Here is a 22,411-nt window from a genome sequence, read left to right on the forward strand (position 1 = left end):
GGAAGACCCTGAATTTCGGGAGAAGAAGAGGGCTAAGGTGGCGGAGCGAAGGGAAGACCCTGAATTTCGGGAAAAGGAGAGGGTCAATATGGCGGAGCGAAGGAAAGACCCTGAATTTCGGGAGAAGGAGGGGGCCAGTATGGCGGAGCGAAGGGAAGACCCTGAATTTCGGGAGAAGAAGAGGGCTAAGGTGGCGGAGCGAAGGGAAGACCCTGAATTTCGGGAAAAGGAGAGGGTCAATATGGCGGAGCGAAGGAAAGACCCTGAATTTCGGGAGAAGGAGGGGGCCAGTATGGCGGAGCGAAGGGAAGACCCTGAATTTCGGGAGAAGAAGAGGGCTAAGGTGGCGGAGCGAAGGGAAGACCCTGAATTTCGGGAAAAGGAGAGGGTCAATATGGCGGAGCGAAGGAAAGACCCTGAATTTCGGGAGAAGGAGGGGGCCAGTATGGCGGAGCGAAGGGAAGACCCTGAATTTCGGGAGAAGAAGAGGGCTAAGGTGGCGGAGCGAAGGGAGGACCCTGAATTTCGGGAAAAGGAGAGGGTCAATATGGCGGAGCGAAGGAAAGACCCTGAATTTCGGGAGAATGAGAGGGCCAGTATGGCGGAGCGAAGGGAAGACCCTGAATTTCGGGAGAAGAAGAGGGCTAACGTGGCGGAGCGAAGGGAAGACCCTGAATTTCGGGAAAAGGAGAGGGTCAATATGGCGGAGCGAAGGAAAGACCCTGAATTTCGGGAGAAGGAGAGGGCCAGTATGGTGGAGCGAAGGGAAGACCCTGAATTTCGGGAGAAGAAGAGGGCCGGTATGGCGGAGCGAAGGGAAGACCCTGAATATCGAGAAAAGGGTAGTTCCGATATGGCAGAACGAAGGGATGACCATGAATTTCGTCAGAATGAAAATTTCGCTTCTTGCTTTAGGAGGGCTACTAAAAAATGACCCATTATATCAAGAATTTTTATATTCTGAATCGATTAAGGATGTACCTACGCACAAGTGCGAAATATGTTCTAGACTTTGTTTTAAGAACAGTTCGACCTCAATTAGTTTAGAAACTTTTCAGGCACGCGTCGGATTAATGACCAGTGTTATAACTCCCTTAGTGGAATTATGCATGCCTTGTCATGCAGCCGTATCTAAAGGGTTGGTTCCAAAATACAGCCCCGTTAATGGCTTTTTTTTCCCTGTCGTTAATGAGACTGTTACAGGGTTATCTAATCTCGAGCAACGGCTTGTTAGCCCTAGAATTCCCTTCATTCAAATACGATCTCTTGGCTGTGATTCGCAAAAAGGTTTAAAGGGCACCGTTGTTAATGTTCCTTGTAACGTGGACACGTCCTGTTCCGTTTTACCAAGGCTGCCTGACAACACACATACAATACAAGTGAAATTAATGCGTCGCATGCAGTATAATAACCCATTTTTGTTTGAAACTGTGCGCCCTAAGCTTATTTTAGCCGCGCTTAAGGGTTTGCTGCAATCACCACTTTATAAGAAACATTGCATCACTCTTTCGGAGGACCTCATGAACACGTTGGTGCAAGAAACGGTTGATTTCGTCGTAAACGAAAACGACAGAAATATTGCTCAAAGTGAAGCCGCACAAGTGAACGAGACACCCTCAATCGAAGGTGATGGGCAAGTGGGCCAGAGTGTCAATGTGCAGGAAATTGATAGTGACGAAGAATGGGTTGAGGAAAAGGAAGAAGAAAGCGTCAATTGTGGAGCCAGAGATTCGTTGCTATTATCAGCTGATGATTTATTGGACACTAATATCACGATAACCTTTGCACCAGGAGAAGGTAGCCGTCCCGTGTCTTTGCTATACGATGAAGATTGCGAAGAACTGTCCTTTCCTCGAATTTATGGAGGGCAGAAAAGGGACATTAAGGTCAAATGCAGCTATCAAGATATTGTAAAATGGGAATTGCTGTCTTCAGACAGAAGATGCGCTAGTGACGTCACCAATCTATTTTTTAAATGGTTAAAGATTGAGACTATGAAAGTCAGTCAAGCAATTCAAATTTGTTTACGCAAAACTAAGTCTGCTGACGGGCGTGGACTAACAGCGGGGACACTGAGGTTGGAAGGTGCAATTGAATCGCTGCTTCACCATGACGATGGTTTCAGAATACTGGAGCCCCTTCGCTACTCCCCCGCATTTTGGCAACGAAAATCGAGGGACCTTCTGGCCATGGTGAGACAACTCGGAATTCCTACGTTTTTCCTGACTGTAAGCGCGGCCGAAACCCGATGGCCTGAGTTAATAAATGCGTTGTTGGTAACTGCTGGCAAAAGGATAACGAATAACCAAGACATTGAAGCTATGGCTTTCAAAGATAAAGCCAAGCTGATTCAGGAGGACCCTATTACATGCGCGAGATATTTTGATTACAGATTTCGAGCATTATTAAAGTACCTTAGGAGCAAGGTTGGACCTCTGGGGCTAGTGGTGGACTATTATTATCGAGTTGAGTTTCAACACCGTGGGTCTCCTCATGTGCACAGTGTAATTTGGGTTTCCGGTGCTCCAAAATTAAAACCGGATGGTTCAAACACTGGAGAAGTCGAGACTTTTGTTGAGTGCTTCATTTCTTGCGCCAAATCAGAAAATGAAGATTTGGTCAACCTGGTTCCTCTTCAAACGCACAAACACACAAGAACGTGCAAGGTGAAACGGGGAGAAGAAACGATTTGTCGTTTTGGAATTCCCTGGCCTCCAATGCCGAGAACATATGTTCACGATCCTATTTTAAGAAATTGGACAGAGGAGTACGGTCAACATATCGCATTGGAATATAAGAAAGTGGAAAAAGCCATAGCGGCTCTGACGACTGAAAATTCTCCTAAAACATTTGAAGAGTTTTTGCGGCCTCTTCAAATGACGGAACGGGTCTATATTGATTGCGTTACATTAAATCTTAAGAGAAAAACCATTCTCCTGAAGAGATCTCCTCTGGAAGTAAGAGTGAACGCCTACAACAAAGACATTCTTAGAATATGGAGAGCCAATATGGACATTCAATTTGTTCTCGATGCTTACGCGTGCATTATGTACGTCATCGCTTACATTGGAAAATCACAGCGTGGCATTTCCCAATTACTTATGGAAGCTATGCGAGCCGCTAGGCAGGCGGGCTCTACTGTTAAAGAAAGGCTTAAAGTTATCGCCAACAAGTTTCTCACTGGTCATGAAATTTCCGCCCAAGAAGCGGCGTACTTATGCCTGCAGATAACCGTGTCTAAGTCTAGTAGAATTACCATCTTTATCAACACAAATATGCCAGAGAAACGTGTTCATATTCTCAAGCCAAAGAGCCAGCTTGATGATTTGCCAGAAGATAGTACAGATATTTTTTCGGAAGGCTTAATCGATCGTTACCCTTTAAGGCCAGATGATATGGAATCAGTCTGTTTGGCTGAATTTTCAGCTTGGTATGAATTCAATAAGAAAAAAGGCCGAGGTCGGCAAGTTTCAAGTTTAAACGAGGATGAACGACATGATAGCGAGCCCGAATCTAATGTAGCTTCGGTTTGGATGGCTTTGAACCATGGCCATGGGTTTGTACGCAAACGTACACAGGCAAAAGTCCTCCGATACAGGAATTACAGTATCGAGAAAGATACGTTGGATTTCTACAGAGAGCAAATTCTCTTGTTCTATCCTTGGCACGACGAGGCCACAGATATTTTGGAAAAGGATTTCAAAGAAGTCTACGAAGCAAATCTGGAAATGATTTCGCGGAAAAGAAAAGAATTTGTAAATGAAACTGGTGAAGCCGACTTTGAAAGAGCGAGGGTAGAATTCCTCGAAAGTGAAGCTCAAGTAGATTTGGCTAATGTGCAACCAATACTGGAGCATCAAGATGAAAGAGATCGCCAATACACGATGGATGACCCAGAATTCGCCGTTCTGGCTTGCGTACGAGATGCTACGGCAGACATTGGACGGGAAATCCCCGATTGCCATGTCCCAGACTACACAGTCGTGCAAACTGTTCGTATAGTAGAGGACAGTGACTATGCCAAAATGGTACAGGGTCTAAACGTAAAGCAGAGAGAAATATTTGGCTACATTCTTGGGCATTTCAAAACTAAGCCCGACCAGTATCTCCGCCTATTTGTCACTGGAGGAGCCGGCGTAGGTAAAAGCGTTCTCATTAACGCCGTTTGCGAGGGCGTCACTAGGTACTTCCACAAACAACCTGGGGCTGACAACTCCAACATTATTGTCTTGAAGTGCGCTTTCACGGGAAAAGCCGGTTTTAACATTGGTGGAACCACTTTGCATACGGCTTTCTCGCTTCCAGTTAGCCAATACGGAGGGCCCATGTCGAGAATGGAATCAGAAACCCTGAACAAAATTAGGGTTGCCTGGAAGGATCTTAAACTGATAATTATTGACGAGATTTCAATGGCAGGAGTTGGAATACTCACGAAGGTCAATTCTAGGTGCCAAGAAGTTATGGGGTCACAAGAATCATTCGGTGGACTTTCAGTTTTGGTTGTTGGCGATTTTAACCAACTGAAACCAGTAGGCGATAGTTACGCGTTTCAAATTCCTAAGGCTCGTGACACCCCTTATGCTGGATTGCTAGATAATAATCCACAATGGAAAGAATTTAAGATTTTTTTCTTGAATGAGATCATGCGTCAGAAGGAAGACAAGGCATTCGCCATGGCTCTGAATCGAATGGCAATAGGAAAAATGGAAGTCAGTGACGTATCACTAATCAAGAAACAGCAGGTGAATGTAAAAAGCGAGCCTCCTCTCGACGCCATACATCTGTATGCTACGAACAAAGGCGCGGCAGATTTCAATGAGATGCGTCTCAGTCAGTTTAATACTGAATTTTGCGATTCTTTGGCTTTCGATAACGTCAAAGGAGACTTTCAAGCGCTTGTGCGAAAAAATATACTGGATAGAGCGAAACAACTGAAACCCAGTTCAACTTACGGATTGAGCGAAAAAATTCGCTTGCAAATTAGTGCTCGCTATATGGTTACCAACAACATTGACATTCAAGATGGAGTTGTTAATGGAGCCACTGGCAGAATTCGTCAAATTGACTACGGAGTGCGTCCAGACGGGGTTCGTGTTCCTATTAGGGTTTGGATTTCCTTTGACCACGAAAGGGTGGGTAAAGATATTCGAGCTAAAAGTACCGCTTTGATTGTCGCTTCCAAGACCGAGCCTTCGTGGACTCCCCTTGAAAAGACGGTGAGATCATTCACGCTTCGACACTCGAATAAAAACGTCACTGTGTCTAGGAAACAATTTCCCTTGCAAGTGGCAGAAGCAATAACCATTCATAAGAGTCAGGGTGATACCTACAAATGCGTGGTGGTTCATACCAACAAAAACCGAAAAATGCAAAGGTCAATGCTTTACGTTGCTTGCAGCCGAGCCACTTCCGCTCAGGGGCTTTTTATCGATGGTGATTTTGTAGCACCCGAACCTCCAAAGGACAATGACTTCGTTAAAATAGAAATGGAGAGAATGGAAAGAGAAGCGCAGCTCTTCGTGTCCACATTGCTTTCACGGCCAGTTATTTTTTTCCATAACCCCGAGTCTTTAAGGGGTCATTTGCAGGATGTCAGACGTGATGATTTCATTGTCAGTGCTGACTTGCTTTTGTTTGTGGAAATTCGAGCGAAAGAGCAAGATGATTTAAGTATCGCTCAATTCGAGAATTTTGGAGGAATTTTCTTGCCCGAGAACGCTCTCGAAAGAAGATCTTATGGATCGACGATTTATGGAAATAGTAAAGTGACTGAACAGGCTTTAGATTGTAAAGTCACTCGTGGTCGGCTACCAAATGGGCAGCCATCGCCCATAGCCCGCCTTGAACGGATTTGGCTCGATTGTAAATTGGGAGGCGAGAGAATAGCGGTAGTACTGTTGTACAAATCGCCCCAAGCCAGCCTGAAACTGGTGTTAGATGATTTGACTAGGGTGTTTTCTAAAAAATACGATCCGACTGTACCCACTTTGGTGGTTGGAGATTTTAATGTTGACTTTTTACTAAGAAAACAGGCATTGACAAAGTTTTTTTTGCCTTGGCAAATTGAACTTATGCCAGGATTGAAGAATAAGGTTTCAACCAATAAAGGGAGTCAGCTTGACTTAGCCTTTGGAAACGTATTGCTAATCCAGAAATATAGTGCTGATTATAAAGAATCGACCTATTCTTTTCACAAATCAATTTTTGTTTTTAGAAAGGTTGAAGACAAGCCTTAAAATGCTTAGAAAATGGCATTCGATAAAAGTAAGGGGAGATCACTCAGAGTTGAAGAACATGGTTTCAACCAATAAAGGGAGTCAGCTTGACTTAGCCTTTGGAAACGTATTGCTAATCCAGAAATATAGTGCTGATTATAAAGAATCGACCTATTCTTTTCACAAATCGATTTTTGTTTTTAGAAAGATTGAAGACAAGCTTAGAAAATGGCATTCGATAAAAGTAAGGGGTCAGATCACTCAGAGGGAGATGGCATTATGCTTTCTCGGCCTTTAGAGAGTGATGTGTATACACGTGATCGAGATCACTCAGAGGGAGAAAACATTTCCAATTGATTAAATTCTTCTAAATAAAGAATTTATTCATATTGCTCATGTTTTCTTGGCCTTTAGAGAGTGGTAGATCACTCAGAGGGAGATAACATATCCATTGGATTAAATTCTTAAATAGAGTTTACTCTTGTTGATCATGTTTTCTCGGCCTTTAGAGAGTGATGTGTATACACGTGATCGAGATCACTCAGAGGGAGAAAACATTTACAATTGATTAAATTCTTCTAAATAAAGAATTTATTCATATTGCCAGAAGAAAATAGGGGAAGTGGGTAGCCGTAGCCTTGAGCCATACAAGTCGTCCAGTGATTCTCACTTACAATGGTCGATTCCCCTACCACCCTTAAAATTTGAATCTGGCCAATCGGCGCGAAGCATAAAATAGTACCAGATTTCATTGCGAACGCCACCATGTAGCGAACTGTGGAACTAACTTGTGTAGTCTGCCTCTAGTCAGTTGGAAGGCGTAGGACCGTACTGTCCACAGAATCACGTCACTCGTGTGTTAATGCGCGTAAAAATCCTATCTCTCTTCATCCCCACGGGGAGGGAAATGGCGCGAAAAATCCGTAAATGGGACGCCTCGCGAAGTTGCCCAAGCTACCCACTTCCCCTATTTTCTTCTGATATTGCTCGTGATTTCTTGGCCTTTAGAGAGTGGTAGATCACTCAGAGGGAGATAACATATCCATTGGATTAAATTTTTAAATAGAATTTACTCTTTTTGATCATGTTTTCTCGGCCTTTAGAGAGTGATGTGTATACACGAGATCGAGATCACTCAGAGGGAGAAAACATTTACAATTGATTAAATTCTTCTAAATAAAGAATTTATTCGTATTGCTCATGTTTTCTTGGCCTTTAGAGAGTGGTAGATCACTCAGAGGGAGATAACATATCCATTGATTAAATTCTTAAATAGAATTTACTCTTGTTGATCATGTTTTCTCGGCCTTTAGAGAGTGATGTGTATACACTTGATTGAGATCACCTTGCTGAGAAACGTTTTTTGCATAATTTCATCATTAGGCCTACCGCTTAAGTTTTTTACTTATTTTGAAACGTTTTAAAATATAAACTTCCCTTATTATTAATTTCTCCCCCGTAAGATTGTTTTTTTTATCTAATTTAGAAACTAATTTATCAAATATATACATTCAAGTATTTGCGAAATATATAAGATTTCCATCTTCACATAATAATCAAAATATATTGAAACTATAATCAAACTATTTTACGAATTTAAATTGAATTACGTATCTAATCGTCGTTTAAATGTAAAAACAAAATTATTTTATTATTTTTGTAAATGAGGTGTATTTTCCTCAGTTCCAAAAACCACTTTCCGCAAACCTCGAAATGGTATGCAATGAATGGATCTTTATGTATAACTCTCTCCCCCCTCAAAATGTTTATTCCAAATTAAAACCACAAGCTTCGTTATGACAAGATGAATGAAATTTATCATATCTATCCGCAAAACGGAGCTACACAGTACGAAAATTTTTTAGTACCGCAACTTCAAGACTGAGAAATGAAAGTACGTATACCTAGGCTTAATTATAAAAGCCCGTCCAAGATAAAAACTGCAGCCAGTAAAGCTGCTAAGAGACTTGGAAAGAATGGTACTAAGAGGGAAAAAGATTTCCCGAAGGACCAATGACTTAAATTTCCTAAAGCCACATAGGCAGAATAAATACAAATACAAAAAACTAAACCAAAAGACTGGAGACCTGATGGAAATCAAGGATTCGCGGAAACCCATAGAACTTCAAATCGAGTAATCCAGAAACAGTCTAAACTGCAGCTGTGTAAAAAAATCGAGGGGGGGGAGGGCAACGCCAACAAAAATTATAAAGTTCTATTATAACACTTAAGGCCATATTCATTTCCCATTAAGTTTCACATCTGGTCCCCTATGTTTTTTATGTGAAAAAATATATTTTTAAATTTGTTTATAGCTTACAGTCCCTCGAAATTAGAAAAGAAATTGTCGAATTTTATGATAACTCTACGGCCATATTAATTTCTTTTTAGGTTGACATCTGGTCCTTATGATGTTTGTGTCAAAATATATTATAATTAACAGCTCCATGAAATTTATTTTGTTGTGCATATGTATGAAACACACTAGCACAACACTAAGATATTTGTAAAGTCTTTCAGAATATCACTAACTTTTAATATTAAAATAATAGGAATAATACCTTAAAACCTTCATACTCGACATTTTTGGTGGAAAAAAAACACCCTTCTCGTTTAAACGTATTTTTTCCTAAACTCTACCCACTGAGAGTTTCCTTACTATTGAAATTTACAAATACCTTAAGCTGAGTATATTCACGTATACCGATGAATATACAATCGCTGAACTCTTGGTGATATCCGTGTAGTCATTTTAAACATCTGTTCCCGCGAAAACTGTTAGTGATGATTAAATGTTTCCCTAAATGTAATGTACAAAGGCCCAAAACATTGAACAGTCTACTCTTTTAAAATGATATAATCAAATATAACAAAATTAAAATGTTATACAATTTCCTACAAGAATAAAGAAATTTTATACTCTGTAAGGTAAAATTTTTAATTTTAGAAATTCACACTCTTAAATGGTTTAAATTTCATGTTTTTATAATGTTGGACATTTTAAAGTTTGCAAAAATTCTCCGTTGCTTTCAAAAGTTATTCATATCGCCCACACCCTCGTCTTCATTTTCTTGATCCTCAACCTCAGGCAAATCACCCACAACCTCATGTTCATTTCAGCCTCAGGATGAGGTAACCACGCTGGTACCGGGTATAGATATTGAAGCAAGCCTGCTTCTACCATATTCCAGCCACCATTATTGACGTCAAGTCACGTAGCTCCTCCCATCTCAGTAGCTCACCACTCTAAACCACAGTGAGCAAACTTTGGTTGATTTTAAAGGGGATGATCAACCCCATCTCCTTTTCTACCTACCCGCTATGCTTAAGCTCTATGTCGCCAAGATACCTGCGCTTGATAATATGGCTAAAGCTAAGACGGATGCATTGTAGCCCTGCGAAACGTTTTAGGCCAACCTAGCAAAGCTCTATGAGAGCGCCATAACACATTTTTAAGGGGATTCTTAGGGGAACCCTTCATTCTGGCTTTGACTTTTGGTGAGATACATCGTTCACATCTCTTAACATCATGTCCGTTGAAAGTAAGTCATTCATGATTTTGTTAATTGTTTTCAACATTTTTATATTAAACTGGTAAATTACATCTGTAATTGGGAATATCCCTAGGAATTTATTGGTTTAGAACAGGGAATATTAATTTTTGTGGTTAATCATAAAATTATGATTTTGAATATCCGTTTTATATCTAGTAAATACAGGGTGTTTCATATCATAAAAAGCAATAGATCTACATATGGGGATTTTTTACTTTAAAACTTTCTCACTAAAAATTTAAAACTATCTTTTAATTATACGTAATTGGAAAGAATCTAAGTAATTTTCCGATTTGTTAAATTTTGGCCCAATTTAAATGTAATTTTTCGATGTTTCCCCCCATTTACGCCGATTTTAGGATGTTAAAATATCTTCAATTTTGGGCCTAATTTTGAAAAAATTGTTCGATTGGTTCCAATTACGTCTAATCAAAAGATAGTTTTAAATTTTCAATTGACGAATTTTGCAAAATAAATAAATAAAATCCCCATAGACCTATTGCGTTTTATGATCTGAACCATCCTGTATATAAATTTTATACATAAATGTATACATAAAAATTATGTATTTTAAGTTTTGGAGAAACAAACTGAAAATGAAATGCTCGTGCAGGCTGCAGAAGATAAACTTCTTAACGACGAACCCAACGACGAAGCCACACCCACTGAAAAAAGTGGGGATTCAGGTGCTATCCAAAAGGATGAAGATCCGAAGAAATGCCTCACACCTGAGGCAAAAAAGTGCTACCACTGCCACCTCCCAGGGCATTTAATTAGGAGATGTCCTGATCTCCCCAATGTCAGGAGCCGCCGACCCCGACGCCAACAAAGCCGTACGTACCGGCGAAATAACGGCCACCCTTACCGTGGGCCCAATTCAGAAAAGGCCGAAAACAAATAATTACTTGTAAAACTTTTAAATTTCTTTTAAGGTGGTGAAAACAAAAAAAAAAAAAAAAAAAACAATTAATAAAAATAAAGCTTTTTTTACAATGAGAACCTCAATGGAGTAATTCTTTTAAATACAAATTTGCTTATTATTATTATTAGACTCAATTATAAATATAGGTATAGTGACATCATCCAAATAAATATAGGTATAGTGATTTCATCCGTATAAAATAGGGATTGTGATTTCATCCATATAAAAATAGTGTACCTAGTGATTTTATATGTATAATTTTGAAACTCTTGTTTACTTCATTTTGATATTTCTCTGGAGCTAAAATATTATAAGCATAAACAAGAACGAATTTAGGCTTAAATACATACTTGATATAATCAACTCCTGTCTTTACCAATCTCGCTCTGTTGTTTTTCAGTTGATGGAGATTATACACCAATATGAAATTTTTAGCACAAAAATAATAACATTTTCCCTATAATTTTAAACTTCGAAAATTGCCATTTTAAAGTTGAAGTGGTGTGAATTTCAGAGCACAGGGATAGGTTATCCTATATCTCGCTTTATCAAGGTGGGAAAGAGCACCGACTGATAATTTGATTGACAGACGATTACAAAAATTACTTTTCACCAGGTGGGCCCGATAGAGAGTGGAGAAAGCCTCCCTCGACTAAGTGAACTTTTTCTAAAGGCCTTCTGTTTGATTTCAAAGGTGGGGTTGGGACTTGGGGATTCTTTTAAGTTTCCTCAAAGTTCGGTTGTCAGCACGCGCAAAGCTAGTTCTCTATGCAACTTAGCTCTGAACATGAATATATCATTCGTCTCTTGTCAGCACGCGCAAATCTACGTTACATAGAGACCTATTTTTGCGCGTGCTGACAACTGATGTTGTAACAGAGTATATACAGAATAAGCTGTCGTTCGGGATAGGGAGTTGCCTATCCTATAGCGTCGTGAAAACAAATTTCCGCACACGCATTCTTTATCCTGGTTCCTCTCTATACTTTCCAACAGTTTCGGGTGTCAGAACTCAAGAGCTTCAATTTTAAAACTTAGCCTTTTCCTTCGCTGTAAAATCATTTTGCAGGTCTCAACTTTAATGAAACCAAATGGTAAAATCGTCCCAATATCACAAAAGGGACCACTATTGAGACCCTAACGAAAAATTCGTAAAATGTTTGCGCTGAAGGCGCTTAACAAAGGGAGTGGAAAATTGGGGGAACAGGCAAGTCAACCCTGTCATAAAACCATTCGGAGAGAGTTTCTTAACATCTCTCCATTCGGAGAGAGTTTCTTAACATCTCTCCACCAAGTCATCAAGCCATAAATTTAGGTAGATTCTTGGAAACTGAAATTAGTGCCTAATGGCATCCTAGTCAGAGAGGTCAGGGTCAGGAGGATCACCCCAGCTAAGATGACAATAGGACACCCTAAAGGAATAGAGGGTTGGAGAGTATGGCGACGCGCGGCTTTTAGCGCCTATACAGCGAGTGAAGTAGCCGGCCGTTACACAGCTTATCAAAACAAATATCTCTTACGAACTGTTCTATTCCTTCTAGGCCGGGGGTATAACTCCTTCTTACTTTACCAAAACTGAAATCATTTTAGTCTTTAAGCTCATTCAGCAAAGATGACCGACAAAAATACTCAAACTGTATGTGCGAAAAATGGTTGGGCCAAGCTCGAAGTAGAGATCGGGGAATTCGGCAGGTGGCCGAATTCAATAAGAGAGTTGTTTTGGCGTAAACCCCAAAGAAAGAATAATAATTTAATCAAAATATTATCATTTTGTTATTTAAATGACGCCGAGGAAAAAACGGTCATATCGGCGATGACATTTACTAAAGTGTCACACGGTTACACGGATCTATCGGCGGCCGTTATGGCTCAATTTTTCGCATGGAAATCAAGCATTGACTTGCGAAGAACAGTGTTTAGTTTCCTCGTGAAGCTTGGAAGCTTTTTAAATTTACAAAAAGAAAAGTAAGCCGAACTTTTAAATCTAAAATTTGTTTCATTTAAAGAGAGGTAGAAATTTCTCTCTTTATAACTCTGATGTTTCATAACTCTACCCTATTTGGTTTCTTTTCCCTCCTTTTTTTCCTGCCCCAATAAGCACCACGATCGCTCTTTACTTATTTCTATTTTATTTATTTTTTTGGCTTCAAAATATTTTAAAATTAGTTTGCGCTCTCTATGATGAAACATTTCAATTGTAGATATTTTATAATATTCCTTTAATAAATATGAAGGAATTCAATTATGAATGGTTTTCTCCTTTAAGGGTTGATTTCAAGTTTGATATCTTCCCTGCTGTGGAATCCACCGTGTTCACTTCAACACCAAAGAAATGTATTGAATACCAGACTTACAAACTCAAAATTACGAGAAAGTCATTGATCTTAAATGATTCTTTTTTTAACAGCATCCACCGTTAAAAGATTTCAACCGGACGCCGCAACATCCATGTATATCCATTTATCTTATATTAATATTTACCGAAGCTCTCAACCATTGTCTTTACGTTAAAGGGTCAACGTTAAAAAGCTGAAAATAATAACGCTGGACGATGACGAAATGGATGATGACATGGATGAAATTCTAATAAAATCTATGGAAATGGCTGAAGCACAAATTGTAATTGTGCTTCCACTTATATTTCGTTCCAAATTTAACTAAGATATGCATTATAAAGTCACTAGAGAAGCAGGAAAAGGAGGAAACCAAACGAAAAGAAAATGTGGACGAAGAGAAAGCAGAGGAAGAGAAGGAGAAAGAAAACATGGAGGAAGACAAGGAGAAAGAAAAATCAGAGGAGGAGAAGGAGAAAGAAAAAACAGAGAAAACAGAGGAAGAGAAGAAATAGAAGAAAACGGAAATAAAAAAATATGGAAAAAAATTTTCAAACGTTATTCAAATAAAATTTTTATTTCAACATTTATGACTTACTCTGTATTCTAGCAGGGTCACATTTTTATTATTTTTCAAGGTTGTAGCCGGTAATTGAGTTAGGATCACTGCATAGTACTAAGACTTGATAGATACTAAGTTTTCATCCTTTAGTTTAGTCAAAGTGTCGGGGCGTCGGATATTTTTAGTTTGCGGGGTCGGTAAGGCCCAGCCCTTGGGCCATCTTTTTTTTGGAATTTGATTTAGGCATAGTTGCACCCAAATTTTTTATATTTCTTATTTTTATTCTCACGTTGAGATGTTAAGGGTTCTTTAATTGAATTTTAAGAGTAGGGTTTATTTTATTATTTATTACATTTAGAGCCTGTACAGGGTGTTTCTGTTAAGTCTGCCATATATTAAAGGGTGCATGTGTTCTATTGTGACTGAAGAGCAAATGAAACGACAAGCGAATACGAGAAAATTGTCGTCACTTTCCCTTGTAGGGGGAATTAACGTATCCGTCTTTTACTAATTCCTACGTATTCCGAAAATCTTGGAAAAAATGTGTCTTAATTATGACAAACCATTTTTAAAAACCTTATGACTTTTGACGATTGGTATATATAGGCTTACGAGACGAAAGGTCATAACCTTTTCCCTCCCACGAAGTGCGCGCGCGTTCTAATCTCCCGTTTTCGGTGCTATAGTAAACGGAGTTGTAGTGATTTGGGAGAGCTTTTGGCTGGTCACCGGTGGCGTATGTCTACCAATTTTACTTTGTACAAAGGAAATGGCTAGTCCCAAGACAATTAGAAGGGAAGGCGACATGGGATAGCGATTTTATCTACGTTTATGGCTCCAGCCAGTCGTGGGTAGACGGGTTAAAATATCAACTTAAATAAGGGTAAGAGAGAGAAGAAGAAGCTAAGTACCGCTCCCATTTTTCATCGTCCCTTCTTTACAATTCACCTTGTTGGCTTGAGCAAATAAAATTGGAAGGTTTTACGCGAATAGACCTTAAGGGACAGTCCCTTTTTAGAGGCTCAAAGTTTTTCCTCTTCTTCGTGTCAACCATTTCACTGTACCAGTTTTTAGGGTTAAGTAGCTTTTTTTTGGGGGAACTTAAAAAATTTGACTATTTATTCGGAAATGGCTAGTCAAAATAGGTGAATACTATAAATATTTAAAGACTTAATTTTTAACATTTAATACATTCATTGTCAGTATTGAGCCTTTGATTCCACATAATAAAATTTATTTCACCTCATTATAGTTATTAAGTTTTTGATTTTATTATATACGGTTATAATTCTATCACTGTTTAGAGTTGGGTCGAATCGAGGGGCTATTAAAATTCATCACCAACTCCATGCTGTGCGAAGTTTCTGATGTGAACTTCGGTGAATATTATAACCTCCTGGTTATGCAGTCTCCTTGTTGGCCGATTAATTAAGTATAACTGCCATACTCTAAACTTCAAAAAGCAACCTGCCTGTTTGAAATAGGAAATACGGAATATTTTTTTCTCGAAAAATTTCATGATGCCCAACCCTTTTTATTGTTATTTGAAGCCTTTCATTTTTTAAATACTACTTTCAGAACTCTGGCAGAGCTCATACGAGGCAGCAGCAAATAATCACCATACTAATCTGGACGTTTAATTTAATTTAGAAATCTGGCGGATTCCTGCATTGGGATACGCTACAACCCTTCAAATCGATTCGGGAAGAACGTTCGGCAGCGTAGTTTTAAGATCAGTATGTTTGTCACCGCAAGGAGCACCTAAAAAAACGGCATCGCTGAAGATTGGTCAACAACATAAAAAATAATAATAAAAATACCGGATTGACGCGAACGAGAACTAAAGAATACAAAAAACCACACGGTTCTTAAATCGGATAAAAAAGTGCCTTGTTTATCTACAAACCGACGTTTCCTTATCAACGAAACCATCTCTAATCATCTAGAACTCTGGCAGAGCTCATACGAGGCAGCAGCAAATAATCACCATACTAATCTGGACGTTTAATTTAATTTAGGTGAGTTTGAAGTCTTCTTTCTAAAAGTTCCGTAACTCTGTATGAACTCTGCCTCGACTTCAATATAGGCATATAAGTCATAAATAATAGAAATTCCATTAACTTAAGATAAGAAATATGTCGGAAAAAATAAGTGGAGATGTAATATTAGCTGAGCTTAAAAAAATTAATGACAAGATGGAAAATCAATTCCTACAAACGAATAGTAGACTTGATGTAATAACTCATAACATCGCTGACGTAAATGTGAAAATATCTAGAGTAGAAAACCTGGTTAACACCATTGAAACTAAAGTTAACGTGATGGAAAATGAGGTAGCTAAAATTCAAACATTAGAATTCGAGGTTAAGAAACTGAAAGACGCTTTTAAAGCGGAGAAAATAGATATTAATAAGGAATACAACAGTGTGAAATTTAAATTAGAAAATTTGGAGGTAAGGGCCAGAAGGGACAATTTAATTATTAAAGGAATGGCCGACGATGAACAGGAGACTCGTGCGGCTCTGACAACAAAATTAAGTGATCTATTCAGTCAAGTGTTAGGCCTCAATGTCAATGTAAATCCTAGCGCAGCGTACAGGCGGGGTGCCTTTAACAAAAACAAAAATAGACATATAATATTTAAGGCCGACTCGTATGACACAAAATTAGACATTTTAAAAAGTAGTTCAAAGCTAAAGGGCAAACGTATATATATCGAGCATGACTACACCCCTGATCAGGATGAAGCGAGATACCATCTTAGAATGTACGCGAAAACTAAACTTCCTGAAAAATATAAATTTATTAATGTAAATCAGATAGCGATTGGAACCCAAAATTTTAAGTACGATTTTCAAAGCAAAAAAATTGTCAAAGTCTAATATACTATAAGTAATAAAAACCGGATAAGTTAAACAAAAAATGATGATTAAAATAATATATAATAACATTAGAAGTGCATCGGCAAATTTTACCTATCTATTATGCAATGCAGCCTTAAACTATGCAGAAAACATAGATATTTTTATCCTAACTGAAACATGGTTCAAGAGTAACTCTTATGAATATATAAGTAACTATACATTTGTAGGAATTGGACGGGAGATAAAAAGGGGTGGGGGAGTTGGTTTTTATATTAGAAATGGAATAAAATTTGAAATTATGCATAATATTACAAGAATAACAGAGAATATAGAAGCCTTTGGTATTAAAATTCAGGATTATTACATTACAGTGGTATACAGACCTGGGGGGAGTGAGCAACAATTTATAAATGAGCTGGAGGAGATAGTAAGAGATCAGGGACCTTTGAACGCTAAACGGTTAATTATAGGCGATTTTAATATTGATGCTAACAAATCAAGCAATCAAGGGTCCCTCCTTAGAGATCTAACAGCTAGCTTTGGTCTAATCCAGTTGGTTAAGGAACCCACACGTACTACCGATTACTCCAGCACGCTTATTGATCACTGCTACGCGAATTTCAAACTAAAACTAAACATTTTGAAAGACTGGGAAATTTCTGATCACTACCCCTTAGAACTGGAAATTGCTGTAACTAAACCTCCCCCCACGCACTTAGAATTAGAAATTATTCGCGTAACTGTCTTGAAAAATTTACCCGTTCCATCAGCACGGTTGATTGGGAAGAGTTATATAATAAAAAAGACGCAAATGAAGGTTTTAACTGGTTTTTTACTACATTAAGTAAGGCATATGAGGAAAGCTTTCCGATTATTACAATAAAACCACAAAATGATAACAAAAAATTTAACTCCTTAAGCTGGTTAACAGCGGATATCAAAAATTTAATTACAACAAAAAACCACCTTAGGAAAATAGCGAAAACTCGGCCTAGTGAGCGGAATACGGAAAACTATAAAAAACAACGCAGCTACTGTAACAAGGTCATTAGGGATGCTAAGAATAATTATATGAGATCCCAAATAGTATCACAGACTAGCATAAAAAGTAAATGGAAACTTGTTAACAAACTATTAGGGAAAGCAAAAACCAGTGACACCCAGCCAAAAATTCCAATTACTCCCAATGCGTTGAATAATTTTTTTACGTCAATACCTTCTAAAACTGCTAGCAATCGATCACTTGATTATATAAAACCAACTCCCAACTCAATATTATTATTACCAACAGATGAAATAGAGGTACTAAATATAATAAAAAACCTACGCGAAGACGCGGCCCCCGGGCTTGACGGGATTACACCAAAAATAATTAAATCTATAAAAAAAATAATTTCAAAGCCATTAGCTCACATTATTAACCAATCCTTCGAAAAAGGAGCATACCCAAAAGAACTAAAAAAATCTCTTATCATACCTATTTTTAAACAAGGTGATCCCGCCGGCCCGGAAAATTATAGACCTATAACCCTGCTCTCAGTATTTGCAAAGATATTTGATCAATGTTTTTATCTGAGACTATCGGGTTTTTGTGATAAGTATGGATTAATAGCTCGAAATCAGTTCGGTTTTCAAAAAAAGTGTGGAGTAGAGAATGCAATAGCGAGGGTATATCAGAAAATTCTCAATGGCCTTGATAGTAGTCACTATGTGGTAGGGGTTTTCCTAGATCTGAGGAAGGCGTTTGATTACGTGAACCATTCAAGATTACTAGCAAAGTTATACAGACTAGGAATTAGAGGGACAGCACATGTATGGCTAAGAAGTTACCTTTCAGAACGAGTATGTCAAACAAAAATTAAGGATACTTTATCTACGGAGGCAAATATTAACTGTGGTGTTCCACAAGGATCCATTCTATCTCCCCTACTTTTTAACTTATTTATTAATGACATTTGCAACGCAATCGATGATGACTCCCTAACCCTGTACGCTGACGACAATGTTTTAATTGATTCAGATCTAAACTATGGGGCACTAGTTGATAGAATAAATTATAACTTAAATTTAATACACATATGGCTTAGTGATAATGATCTCTATCTAAATATTAACAAAACACAGTACATAACTTTTGTAAACATCAATAAATCACTTCCCTCTGGCCCAGAACCTACAATTAGAGGTAATAAAATTAAGAAAGTGCAAAATTGTAAGTACCTAGGGATATGGTTGGATGAAAAGTTAAACTGGAATACCCACGTAGATAAGATATGTAAAAAAATATCTTATAGCATCTATTTAATTTCAAAAAATCGACAAAGTTTCACAAAAAATATATGTATAGAACTATATTATGCGATCGTATACTCTCATCTAACCTTCTGCGTATCAATATGGGGAAATACAAGCAAAGCTAACCAGAAACGGTTGCACCTATTGCAAAAACGAATTGTCAGAATAATATGTCAGAAAACGTTTCTAGAACATACCAAACCGCTATTTGACGCTCTAAAAATACTACGATTTGATCAAATATACAATATCTGCACGCTAGTATATATACATAAATCTCTGAAAGATGATAAACTCAATTTATTTAAAACGGCATTTCGATCTCAAAAACACACAAGAGAAAATCCAGTAATAACTCTTCCCAAATCTAAGACTGCTAAAAAAATTAATTCTATGTTCTATAATGGCGCGAAACTGTATAATAATTTTATAAGGAAAAAAGAAGCGATGTCAATGTTTAAATTTAAAAAACTTGCAAAAGAATATGTACTGCTGAACGAATGAACTAAATGAACGAATAGGCATTATGAAGGGGGAAAAGGGGAAAAAAAGGGATAAATTATAAAATTAAATTAAATTAAGAAGAAAAAAGCTCAGCCCAGGGTTTGGCCTATAAGTCTTGCTAGACTTGGCCATCAAACCCTACTTTTGTACAACTATTGAATCGAAATAAATAAACTATTAAACAATCAACTTCAGATCTCAGAAAAAATCAAATATATGGTATTGTAATGTTTGTAAAATTTAAAGAGATAGTTGCCAAATATCGGAGGTGGCTTAAATTCGAAACTTTCAGAAAATGAAATTAACATTCACTTCAAAATTAACAATTAACCTTCACAATCTTCCTCGAGAATTTGTTCTGATAATATTTTATACCGAAAAGCAACCGGAAATCAGACAATTATTTACACCCTAAGCGCTTCACACATCCAACATCGAAAATCCAAAGTAGAATTCAACGAAACACTAAAAAGCATGCAAATGCAAACATTTCTGCATTTCCAAACTGCAATACAAAACCTTTGTTTCCAAGTTGCTAGCCAATAGTTTTTAAAAATCCAGAGTAACTTGACAATTAACCTATAAATGGTCCAATATTATAGCTCGAAACTTTTCACTTCCTTTATTTCATGGAATACTTTACTATCAATTGAGCATCTGTTTTTTTTGTCATAATGTGTACTACAGAGTTAAGTTTATATTGATACAAAGAAATAATCGTTACGCTTATTTCCCAAAGTTTTAAACGTCATGTTTGAATAAGTTTTTCATGATGTCATTATACTCGTAGTAATGCCACAGTTGCCATTTTCATAGAGAAATAATATCGTGAAATCAACCTATCTAGTTATTCCAATCTTGTTACTCTAGCACTAATGGCAATCGAACTGCACATAGAACCAAAATATCACTTTCTAAAAGATATACAGTATACTACTGCGCTTATTAGAATTAGACTTATTTCTAGAATTCAGTTTCAACTCAAAATGATTTTAAAAATTCCATTTAGTTTCAAAATAATTTCTAGAATTCAGTTTCAATTCAAAATGACTTCAAAATTCAATTTTGTTTTAAAATAATTTCGGATCAAGAATTCACTTTGATTTATTTCTAGAATTTATTATTGTTTCAAGAACTCACTTTTATTTCTAGAGTTCATTATTGTTTCAAGAACTTACTTTTATTTCTCGAGTTCATTATATTTGCAAGAACTCACTTTTATTTCTAGAGTTCATTGTATTTGCAAGAACTAACTTTATTTATTTCAAGAAGTCATTATTATTTCAAGAACTCACTTTTAATTCAAAATTGTTTCAAGAACTCACTTTGACTTCAAAATATGATTTTTAAAATTATTTGTATAATTTCTTTGATTTAAAAATCATTTCAAGAAGTCTCTTTGATTTCGTAATGATCAATAGATTTCCTTTTAATTTCAAAATGTATGCAAAATCATGTAAGAAATCATCTTAATTTCAAATAAATTTCGTCTAGAAAGTCTAGTCGCTTGAAAATCCTCAAATAAAAAGTAAAGAGGTAACATATATCACAGGATATTTTCTTAATGTTACTAAATGCTCCTGGTCCATCGTCATTTAACGTGCAATTTTTCATTGTCAATAGTGTGTTGAAAGAATACATAAATGGAACTGTGGTTTCGAACATTTCGTATTCCTGAATAATGGTATATATATATATATATACCATTATTCAGATTCTTTGGATTAATAAATTTTGAAAGATATGTATAAATGCATGCAAGTTGATATATATATATATATATATATATATATATATATATATATATATATATATATATATATATATATATATATTAAATGCTTACTCCTTACGATCCTAAGTTTTCACTTTACACATGACTTTTTGAAGTGGTTCAAGAGCCAGGAATTCGGAAACTCGCAAACAATTGATTCGGGAAAAATGATTCACAGGGAACTACAGGAATTTCACTTATCTATCTCACTGCGAATGACATTAATTATGAAACTCGGAAGATGGCAATGTTTTGGACTTTACTTGGCCAAACTGGCGAAAGACGCTTTTACATCGTTCCTTCAAAGTTAATTGACAAGTCGATTGGATTTACAAACCAAGAGCGCTACTCTACTTGGCATCATAAAGTCCTTAAGGAAAAATTGGTCTTAACAAGAAAATACGAGGACTCAAGTGGTACCAAGAATAAATCCTGACGTCTATAGAAACTCGATTTTATCTATCTCTACAACAGCCGGAGACACACGACATGTAAACAAGACAAGTAAGGTCAACGCTCTACTTTCAGATTCCTATTACCGCTTCAATTACGAAACACGGCAACAACTAGAATCTTCATAGCAACCTTCTTCGAAAATTGGATTACTTCCTTGTAAAAAGATTTACGTCAGTCTTGAAAAGAAGAAAATTGCGAAACAACATGAACACCAATGGATTAGTTCATTGAGTCGTTGTAGGCCTATACCAATACGTTTCAATTTCTTACGGAAGCGTTAGACTAATTGAGGATGGAAAAGTGTCTTCTTTCTATTAAAAAAGCCGGCAAACTTTAATCGTTTCCCTCGATTATTTGCAGTTAGTAAATAAAGCCGATATTATTACTTCAAAATCAATCTCCTATACACCGATTGATCTATGTATTAATTGCATCTTGACTAATTGCGTTTCAGTAATGAAAGTAATTTAACTAAGGTCATAATTAAAGTTTGTAACTCAAAGTTTAACATAAAACTATACGACTTTTACTATGTCCTCTAAAAGAGGCTTCAACGGTTTGGTGTTAGCTGGAAGTTAATTTCACAATGAACGGAAAATTTTCATTGCTCAACCCTAGGAACATAACCTCAATTAGATCGCCATAGTTATGTCTTCTAGTATGAACCAAAAATAAATGGGTAGACAATATTATATTTGTAGAGAAGTGGTTATTAGAGACCACTCTGAAATGACGACATCTACGTAGCTTCCCCAGAAGAACATGTGGAACGGGGTAGCAAAAGAATATAGGATTCTTGTTTGTTCAAATCAACATAGCATTGGCGGTGAGATAGTGAGTGAAATCCGACCCGAAAGGGATGATATACCAGCGATTTGGTTAAAAAATGGTCTCTTTTTAATAGAGCGAGTAATATTTTCTAATGCTAAGGC

At 37.1% G+C, this 22,411-nt stretch overlaps 2 protein-coding genes across 2 annotated transcripts; both read left to right on the forward strand.

Annotated features, from left to right (window-relative positions):
* The first annotated feature begins 1,073 nt into the window (after positions 1–1,073).
* Positions 1,074–6,236, forward strand: LOC149635055 (uncharacterized). Its single transcript, XM_089850919.1, has one exon. It carries the CDS (start codon positions 1,074–1,076, stop codon positions 6,234–6,236), a length of 5,163 nt encoding a protein of 1,720 aa, XP_089707045.1.
* A 2,861-nt stretch (positions 6,237–9,097) lies between these two features.
* On the forward strand, positions 9,098–10,693 carry LOC149635056 (uncharacterized). Its single transcript, XM_089850893.1, has 2 exons — positions 9,098–9,757; positions 10,345–10,693. The coding sequence occupies exons 1-2, from the start codon at positions 9,745–9,747 to the stop codon at positions 10,668–10,670; spliced, it is 339 nt and encodes a 112-aa protein (XP_089707019.1). The 5' UTR covers positions 9,098–9,744; the 3' UTR covers positions 10,671–10,693.
* Positions 10,694–22,411: the final 11,718 nt, after the last annotated feature.

Source organism: Phalangium opilio, unplaced genomic scaffold (genome assembly GCF_054372755.1).
Source record: "Phalangium opilio isolate 3A_F unplaced genomic scaffold, DU_Popi_V2 ptg000095l_1, whole genome shotgun sequence".
Classification (NCBI taxonomy): Eukaryota; Metazoa; Arthropoda; class Arachnida; order Opiliones; family Phalangiidae; genus Phalangium; species Phalangium opilio.

Bases quoted from the DNA above. Each gene is read 5' to 3' on its own strand.
- LOC149635055 (XM_089850919.1), top strand. From the start codon at position 1,074: ATGACCAGTGTTATAACTCCCTTAGTGGAATTATGCATGCCTTGTCAT.